We start from the raw sequence: 9,907 nt of genomic DNA on the forward strand, positions 1-9,907 counted from the left end.
GCAATTTTAAATTTTCTTGATGCCGCATAGATTGAAAAATGTAAAAATAAAGAGAGGAAATTAATCTTCATTCTGTGTTATAGTGTATTTAACCCAATATGTCAAAAGTATTTAGCAGGTAATCAGTATAAAGATTATGGAGGTATCCTACATTTTTTTTTTCACTCTGCGTATTTGAACTCTTGTGTCTTTTTTACATTCACAGCTCATCTCTGTTCCATCTAGCCACATTTCAAATGCTCAATATTCACCTGTGGTCGGTGGGCTCAGCTCTAAACACCTAGTATCTGTTATGGATTGAAACATGTTTCCTCAAAAATTCAGATGTTGAAGACCTAAACCCCAGTACCTCAAAAAGTGACCTGATTTGGAGCTGAAGTCTTTACAGAAGTAATCAAGTTAAAATGAAGCCTTTAGGATGCATCTGAGCAAAGGTCCATCTAGTCAAGGCTATGGTTTTTCCAGTGGTCATGTATGTATGTGAGTTGTACTGTAAAGAAAGCTGAGTGCCGAAGAACTGATGCTTTTGAACTGTGGTGTTGGAGAAGACTCTTGAGAGTCTCTTGGACTGCAAGGAGATCCTACCAGTCCATCCTAAAGGAGATCAGTCCTGAGTGTTCATTGGAAGGACTGATGTTGAAACTGAAACTCCAATACTTTGGCCACCTGATGCGAAGAGCTGATTCATTGGAAAAGACCCTGATGCTGGGAAAGATTGAAGGTAGAAGGAGAAGGGAATGACAGAGGGTGAGATGGTTGGATGGCATCACCGACTCAATGGACATGAGTTTGGGTAAACTCCGGGAGTTGGTGATGGACAGGGAGGCCTGGTGTGCTGTGGTTCATGGGGTTGCAAAGAGTCAGACACAACTGAACGACTGAGCTGAACTGATCTGAACTGAACCTCCTCAATGGCTGCTTGGTAAAGAACCTGCCTGCAATGCAGGAGACACAGGAGACACAAGTTTGATCCCTGAGTCGAGGAGATCCCCTGGAGGAGGAAATGGCAACCCAGTGCAGTCTTCTTGACTGGAGAATCCTAGGGACAGAGAAGCCTGGTGGGCTACAGTCTCTGGGTTCGTAAAGATTGGCTATGAGGCACACAAGCACACAGCAGTGCAGAATGCATCCTAATCCAGCATGACTGATGTGCTTACACAACGAGGACCTCTGGAGGAGACAGACTCACATGCAGGGAGAGCGCCATGTAAAGATGAAGACAGAGATGACTGATGTGCCTACAAGCCAAGGAGCACCAAAGATTGCCTGCAAGCAGAAGCTAGAAAGGGTGGACTCTTCCTCACACTCCTCAGAAGGAACTAACCCTGCCATCACCTTGATCGTGGACTTTTAGCTTCTAGATATGTGAGATAATCCATTTCTGTTTGTTCGTCACCCAGTTGTGAAAACGAATACCACTCGTGCTGTTGGCAGTGGGCACTTTGTTCTGAGCTTTCCTTTTCTTGCCTTGAACCTCTTCTTCTCTTTCTGCACCTCCTCGTCTGCTCTCACTCAGCCTCTGAGCACCCTCTCATGGAACCTCCGAGAATCTCCCTCCCAGCAGACATGTAGGCTGGGAGTTTCCTGTTCAGTAAGCACGAGAGGGACACACCCTGAGCAGTGGCACAGAAGCCTGGTTCACGTCAGGTGTCCAGCGGGGGTCCTATTACCCACTAGATGGTGCCCCCATTGTTTAGTTGCTAAGTCGTGTCCGACTCTTTGGCGACCCCATGAACTGTAGCCCACCAGGCCCCTTGTCTGGAGCCTGGGGATCGAACCCACGTCCCCTATGTCTCCTGCTTTGGCAGGCAGATTCTTTACCGCTGAGCCATCTGGGAAGCCTCTAGAGCTCCAGGTGGCCCCCTAGAGCTGCTGTTATGCAAGTCAAAGTACTGACACACAAAGTACTTTAGAAAACCATAAATAACTGTATAGATGAGACTGAGTATTTTGTAGATGGGATGAATGGTTTTCAAATTATTTTAATTTCTTCTCCCTGTAATTATGTGAGCTCCCTACTTTACAGGAGGAAAATGAATTCATGGGGAAAAGGCCCTGACACTTTCTTGCCATCTGGCAGGGGTGGTCTTCTATTGGTTGTCTCTCTAGCCTGTAAGGTACCTGTCTCCAGCCAGCGCAGAAGCACCCCCTTCCCCCAGAAGCATCCCCTCTCCCACTCACAGACCAGGTGCTGTGGGTGACATGGATCCCACCCTATCTGTAGGAACGGGTCCCAGTGTGTGTGGATGTACATGTGCACACACACACTTATTCTTTTAGTCTATCTCTCTTTCTCTGGAGAACCCTGACTGATACAACCATTGTTCTGGTTAATTCTTGGCAAGTGCTCATAAATACTTAAAAAGATAAAAGACAAGGGAGGAGACTTTTCGCATTTAGCCTGATTTCCTGCTGCAGATATCAAAAGTTGGATCAACATATGTCCATAGTTGTAAAGATGTTATTGTTGTTTAATCGCTAAGTTATGTCTGACTCTTCGTGACCCCATGGACAGTATCCCACCAGGTGCTTCTGTCCATAGGATTCCCCAGGCAAGAATACTGGAGTAGGTTGCCATTTCCTTCTCCAGGGGATCTTCTTGATGGGATTGAGCCCACATCTTGTCTCCTGCATCCGTAGGCAGATTCTTTACCTCTGAGCCACCAGGGACGCCCTATAGAGATGTTAAAGTGAAGTGAAATTGTCAGTCGCTAAGTCATGTCTGACTCTTTGAGATCCTGTGGACAGTATCCCACCAGGCCCCTCTGTCCGTGGGATTTTCTAGGTAAGAATACTGGAGTGGGTTGACATTTCCTCCTCCAGGGGATCTTCAAGACCCTAAGATTGAAACTTCATCCCCTGCAGGTGGATTCTTTTACCATGGAACCTTCTCAGGGGACACCTAACTGGTCTCTCTTTGGATTAAAGAAGGCATGGACAGGTTTATGGGAACTACAAAGTTATTTCAAGGTATTTTGAGCCCAACCAAGAAAAGAGAGGTGCTTTCTGTCATAAATCTCCTCCTTTTCTAATACAAATTCCCTTTTCAGTCTCTTATCATCCTTAAACCCTTCCAAGAGGAAGTTAAAAAAAAAGGTATACATTCTCAAATGTCTGAAAATGATTCGAGAGAGGAAAGTTTACCTTTTAACTCTCCCCATATTAACCTATTTTCTACTGCCCAGCGTTGAAGTTAATCAACTACAGGAAAAACCTTCCTGTATGAAAAGAACCACTCCTCCCAGTTACAGATTTTTTTCCTGCAGTTCAAATGACTATGTCGTTTGATAAAGATGTTACATGATCTTTAAAGTCTTTAGTGGAACAGTCCTGAAGGGCGCCCAGTTTTCAGTCTCTGCTTTGCTCTTGCCCATCCCAGCTATTTCTACTCTGTACTCTATGATCTGCAGGCCGTTTGCAGTTCATCATGGATCTCGGGAGAGGCATGGGGAAGCATATCAATAGAACTATCTTTGGAAATAATGGCATTTGGAAATAATTTTTGTCTGCTTCATAACTGAAAGCGATCGCTCCCCGGAATGCCCTTCGCAAGGAGGCGAGGCTGCTTACCCAGCCTGTTTCGGCTTGGTTCTCTTAGATGCTTGGGTATCAAGCCCTGTGTGTAATTTCCCTAGACAGAAGCTGGCATTGCCTCCCCTCCTGCGAACTTCATTCCTCTGGATCCTGTTCTTGTTGATCCTGCTTCGCTTTTGGATGGATTTCTTCAGAAACAGCTGTCTGGTGTTCCAGGGTTCTCTGCTCTGCTGTGGTCTGCCTTGCTCACTGAAGATCGCTGCTGTGGTCGCTCCTGGGCCCTGGGAACCAGGGTGCGTGTGCAGCTCTCCTCTGTGCTCTCTCTGGCCGTGAGTCTCAGCCCTTGTTCTGTTTAATCCTGGTACTATTTCTTTCTCCTTTGCCTCGCTTTTCTAGCTGGTTCCTTCTGCATCTTCTTCCACTAGGTTAGCTCACCTGCACAGTTATGTGTGTTCAGCCGCTCAGTTGGTCACCTGCATTTGGCACCAAATAGATTACTCTGAACCCTTGCTGGGAGCTGATGCTGGGGGCCAGATGGCAACAAAAAGACGTTAAAGGCAGCCTTTTAACCTGTGACTTGAGAGACAATACTCTTTACTTCCCTGTGAAAACAGTTCCTATTTTTCCTCAGTTATGGTAAATGATGTTTTAAAAGACTACTTCTTTTTCACTTGGATTTTAAAATATGTTTATTACCAAATACACATTTTAAGATTTTTTTTTAATCTAAAGAAACATTGCTGTTTCTGACTTTTGGTAAGTATTGCATTTTGTTTCTTCTTTTCCTTTTTCTTTCTTTAGAATTGCTGGCCATAATGGAGATTCCAATTACATATAGTTTTATTATTTGGGGCTTCCCCTGGTGGCTCAGCTGGTAAAGAACCCTTTTGTCAATGCAGGAGACTCGAGAGATTCAGGTTCAATCCCTTGGTCAGGGAGATCCCCTGGGGAAGGAAATGGCAGTCCACTCCAGTATTGTTGCCTGGAAAATTCCATGGATAGAGGAGCCTGGTGGTCTACAGGTATTTATTATTTATTGTATTAACTAGTAATTAGCTCACTTTTTATGTTAGTTTAAAAAAAATGGATTACTGTAATATTTAAAATATAACTCAAAAAATAAAAGTACATGCAGCTGGGGTATCTCTAGTCCACATTTCAGGTTTCCACATCTGTTGCATGTGTCTCTTTAACTTCCAGCAGACTAGTGGGGAATGTTCCACAAAAGAGCAAGCAAGAACATACAAAGTATCAGAGATGTCATCTCAGAAGTGGCACGCTGTCATCTCCACCCGTTTGTTATTGGCCAAAGCAAGTCACGTGCACCAGCCCAAAGCCAGGGCAGACAGATATACTGCCTGCAATCAGGTCGTGGCTAATATGTGGCTGCATTGAGGGATGAAGAATTGGAAGCAGTCTTCCAATATGCAACAAACAGCTCGTTTTCTCTTTGGGAGTAGAACTGTTGGGAATGGCTCCAGGTGCAGACATCTGTCTCCAGTAGGAGAAGATGAAGCAAGGTCTAGACAGAAGGAGATGGAAGAGAGTTTTAATAATATTCTAATTCTTTTTTTTTAATTTTAAAATTTATTTTTAATTGGAGGATAATTGCTTTATAGTATTGTGTTGGTTTCTGATTCTTGCATAAATTAGTGTAAGTTTGATTTCTGTTACTTGCAATCAAAAGGTTATCATACACATATAATTTGTGTATATCAGAAGGCCTTTATATAAAAAGAAGCTTCCTTTATCCCAGTGCAAATATTTATAGGCTAATTCTGGAGGGGTTAACATTTCTTCTTCTTCTTTTTTTTTTTAAATTTCTTCATATTAGAAGTAAACTATGTGTATTTCATTGAGTTTATTAGTTGATCAAATTAAACTGAGCTAACACAAGTTTCAAATAAAGATATTATCTAATACTGCAGTAAAATTATTCATAATCAATGTAAATTGAGGAAGGCATATAAAACTAGGACAAAGTAATAATATTTATATTATTAAGTCAGGAATGTTATAGTTTTTAACCATGTTAATTAAGGCAGTTATGTGAAATATTGAATTTATGCCTGGAAATTTACCTCAGTAAAATAATCTCACAGAAGCAAACATTCATAAGCATGAAGCAGTTTATGACAAGCTCATTCATAATACTAAATAAAGCAAACTAAAGCAAACTATCTAAATTAAGAGAATGCTTTATTAAATTATGTCAGTTTTTCAAGATGGAATATTGTATAGATGGAATATTATATTGTATCAGGATGAAATATTGTGTAGTTTTTAACCATGTTAATTAAGAGAATTATATAAAATATTGAAACATGTTTATGACCTAAGTGAAAATGCAAAACATAAAATATTATTTACATGAATATTCAAACTATGTATATATGAACACCCAGGAAGTACTCTGGAGCTAATGCATGGGGGCTGGGAAAGACCCTGCCTGTGGGTCTCTGGCACCCCATTGACATCAGAGCACCGAGTGGAGGGTTGCAGACTGCGGGGCATCCAAAGGACCCAAGACAGGTTGGCTCTCCCCACAGTGCTTCTTCATACCATGTGGACTCCTACGAGGACAATGAGCATCACAACTTCCTTTGAATTTGATCTGGACAGGCCTGATAATCTATGTGAGCCTGCTTCTGCTGACTCCAAAAGTCCTGAGTCTGCCGTTTGATCCTCAAGACAATGCCTTCCTGTCCTGGGGTCATTCCTATGCTGCCTTCCACAATCAGTCTAACTGCTGGGTCTGCAGAGTGCTTCCCTTTTCATCGGAGGGCTTCCCTATGGTGGGCGTCTCCACTTCAAGGAAATGACTTCCTCCAAGTCTGTGAATACCTTCGACAACAACAATCATACATGATGCCTCTTCTTAATCTGATGACATCTAACAATCCTAAAATGGACTGGTGCAACACTCTGTACCTTAACTGTGGACATAATGTGACTTCTAACTTTGCTGATTGTTCTGATTTTGCTGTTTGCTCCCTGCATCTGTAACTGTGTAACTGGATTTGTTTCTAGACGCATGAAGGCTTTTAAGTTACAAATGGTTGCTCACACTCTTGCCACTTCGGCAGCTTCCTCGAACTACTACTTGGTGCCCCTGGATCAGAGATCCTCAATATGAGGGTTAGGAAAATATGTTGCATCACCAGTTTAGGGAAGATGCCCCTTCTCAGCTCAGAAGCAGTTACAGAATGAGAACAATGCCCCTTTCCCTAGGCAACATAATTCTCCTAAAAGAAAAGGGGAGAATGAGAGGGTAACAGGCAGGAAAGCTAGGGGTGTCCAAACAGAGGAAATAGGCTGCAACTGTCAGACATTTTTTATCTCTCTGTTAAGCGGCAGGAGGAAACAAATTACGAGTGTGAGATTTTTGGCTTCCCTGGTGGCTCAGTTGGTAAAGAATCCCCCTGCAATGCGGAAGACCTGGGTTTGATCTCTGGGTTGGGGACATCCCCTGGAGAAGGGAATGGCTACCCACTCCAGTATTCTGGCCTGGAGAATTCCACGGACTGTATAGTCCATGGAGTCTCAAAGAGTTGGACACGACTGAGCGACTTTAAATGTAAAATGTAAAAGAAGTACTCGCTTTACACATGCATATCTATGTCCACAATAAGCACAACACACACACACACACACACACACACACACACAGTGTCATTATCTTTTGGAGTACAATGGACACAAATTGTATTATGAATCTAGCTGTAATTTCCTCTTACTCAGGTAGAAGATACTCATCATCTTTGAGTAAAATTGCTCTTCTATGGGCTCATTGTTCATGCAAAAGTCAAAATTCTATCTTAGAATCAACAAATTGAAACTGTAGATGCTAAACAACTCTGAATAAAATCATCAGAGCTGAATTTTGTGAGCAAATCGAATCTCTGTGGGGTTATGGTGGGGTTTGAGTGAGGATATGATGAATGATGTCTTTCAGTGAGAAAAAGCGGGGTCAGGACTATTCCCTGGGGACTGAGAGCTCAAGGTGACAGGTGGGCTTGGGGAGCCCACAGAGAAGGAAAACTAGTGGAGGGCATATGGCTGAGGGATTCAATTCAAGGACCAGTGTATATTTCCTATCCAGGATTATTGTTTTCTTTCATTTTTCTCCTTTATAATGTCCTTGTTATCTTTCAGTTCAGTTCAGTCGCTCAGTCATGTCTGACTCTTTGCGACCCCATGAATCGCAGCACGCCAGGCCTCCCTGTCCATCACCAACTCCTGGAGTACGCCCAAACTCATGTCCATCGAGTCAGTGATGCCATCCAGCCATCTCATCCTCTGTTGTCCCCTTCTCCTCCTGCCCCCAATCCCTCCCAGCATCAGAGTCTTTTCCAATGAGTCAACTCTTCACATGAGGTGGCCAAAGTATTGGAGTTTCAGCTTTAGCATCAGTCCTTCCAAAGAACACCCAGGACTGATCTCCTTTAGCATGGACTGGTTGCATCTCCTTGCAGTCCAAGGGACTCTCAAGAGTCTTCTCCAACACCACAGTTCAAAAGCATCAATTCTTCAGTGCTCAGCTTTCTTCACAGTCCAACTCTCACATCCATACATAACTGCTGGAAAAACCATAGCCTTGACTAGACGGACCTTTGTTGGCAAAGTAATGTCTCTGATTTTCAATATGCTATCTAGGTTGGTTATAACTTTCCTTCCAAGGAGTAAGTGTCTTTTAATTTCATGGCTGGAATCACCATCTGCAGTGATTTTGAAGCCCAGAAAAATAAAGTCTGACACTGTTTCCCCATCCCATGAAGTGATAGGACCAGATGCCGTGATCTTAATTTTCTGAATGTTGAGCTTTAAGCCAACTTTTTCACTCTCCTCTTTCACTTTCATCAGGAGGCATTTTAGTTCCTCTTCACTTTCTGCTATAAGGGTGGTGTCATATGCATATCTGAGGTTACTGATATTTCTCCCAGCAATCTTGATTCCAGCTTGTGCTTCTTCCAGTCCAGCGTTTCTCATGATGTACTCTGCATAGAAGTTAAATAAGCAGGGTGATAATATACAGCCTTGACATACTCCTTTTCCTATTTGGAACCAGTCTGCTGTTCCATGTCCAGTTCTAACTATTGCTTCCTGACCTGAATATAGGTTTCTCAAGAGGCAGGTCAGGTGGTCTGGTATTCCCACCTCTTTCAGAATTTTCCACAGTTTATTGTGATCCACACAGTCAAAGGCTTTGGCATAGTCAATAAAGCAGAAATAGATGTTTTTCTGGAACTCTCTTGCTTTTTCCATGATCCAGCGGATGTTGGCAATTTGATTTCTGGTTCCTCTGCCTTTTCTAAAACCAGCTTGAACATCTGGAAGTTCATAGTTCACGTATTGCTGAAGCGTGGCTTAGAGAATTTTGAGCATTACTTTACTAGCGTGTGAGATGAGTGCAATTGTGCAGTAGTTTGAGCATTCTTTGGCATTGCCTTTCTTTGGGATTGGAATGAAAACTGACCTTTTCCAGTCCTGTGGCCACTGCTGAGTTTTCCAAATGTGCTGGCATATTGAGTGCAGCACTTTCACAGCATCATCTTTCAGGATTTGAAATAGCTCCACTGGAATTCCATCACCTCCACTAGCTTTGTTCATAGTGGTGCTTTCTTTTTTTTTTTTTTTTTTGACTGACTATTTTTATTTTCTTTTTCTTCTTTTTTTAATTTTATTTTTAAACTTTACAATATTGTATTAGTTTTGCCAAACATCAAAATGAGTCCGCCACAGGTATACCCATGCTCCCCATCCTGAACCCTCCTCCCTCCTCCCTCCCCATACCCTCCCTCTGGGTCGTCCCAGTGCACCAGCCCCAAGCACCCAGTATCGTGCATCGAACCTGCACTGGCAACTCGTTTCATACATGATATTATACATGTTTCAATGCCATTCTCCCAAATCTCCCCACCCTCTCCCTCTCCCACAGAGTCCATAAGACTGATCTATACATCAGTGTCTCTTTTGCTGTCTCGTACACAGGGTTATTGGTACCATCTTTCTAAATTCCATATATGTGTGTTAGTATACTGTATTGGTGTTTTTCTTTCTGGCTTACTTCACTCTGTATAATAGGTTCCAGTTTCATCCACCTCATTAGAACTGATTCAAATGTATTCTTTTTAATGGCTGAGTAATACTCCATTGTGTATATGTACCACAGCTTTCTTATCCATTCATCTGCTGATGGGCATCTAGGTTGCTTCCATGTCCTGGCTATTATAAACAGTGCTGCGATGAACATTGGGGTACATGTGTCTCTTTCCCTTCTGGTTTCCTCAGTGTGTATGCCCAGCAGTGGGATTGCTGGATCATAAGGCAGTTCTATTTCCAGTTTTTTAAGCAATCTCCACACTGTTCTCCA

General features: G+C 42.7%; 1 protein-coding gene across 2 annotated transcripts in view; it reads left to right on the top strand.

Moving 5' to 3' along the window:
- The window catches only part of BACH1 (BTB domain and CNC homolog 1), a 67,817-nt gene extending 60,402 nt beyond the window's left edge, over nucleotides 1-7,415 (top strand). For both annotated transcript variants that reach the window (XR_015168127.1, XM_086412969.1), the window contains one exon: nucleotides 206-7,415. Coding sequence is in view for 1 of the 2 variants with exons in the window: in XM_086412969.1 (XP_086269095.1) it covers nucleotides 206-301 (96 nt within the window). In the remaining variant the exon portion in view is untranslated. The remainder of the gene's footprint in view (nucleotides 1-205) is intronic.
- Nucleotides 7,416-9,907: the final 2,492 nt, after the last annotated feature.

This window comes from Bos grunniens, chromosome 1, assembly GCF_055505025.1.
Source record: "Bos grunniens cultivar Pamir isolate PY7600 chromosome 1, Bosgru_T2T1.0, whole genome shotgun sequence".
Taxonomy (NCBI): domain Eukaryota; kingdom Metazoa; phylum Chordata; class Mammalia; order Artiodactyla; family Bovidae; genus Bos; species Bos grunniens.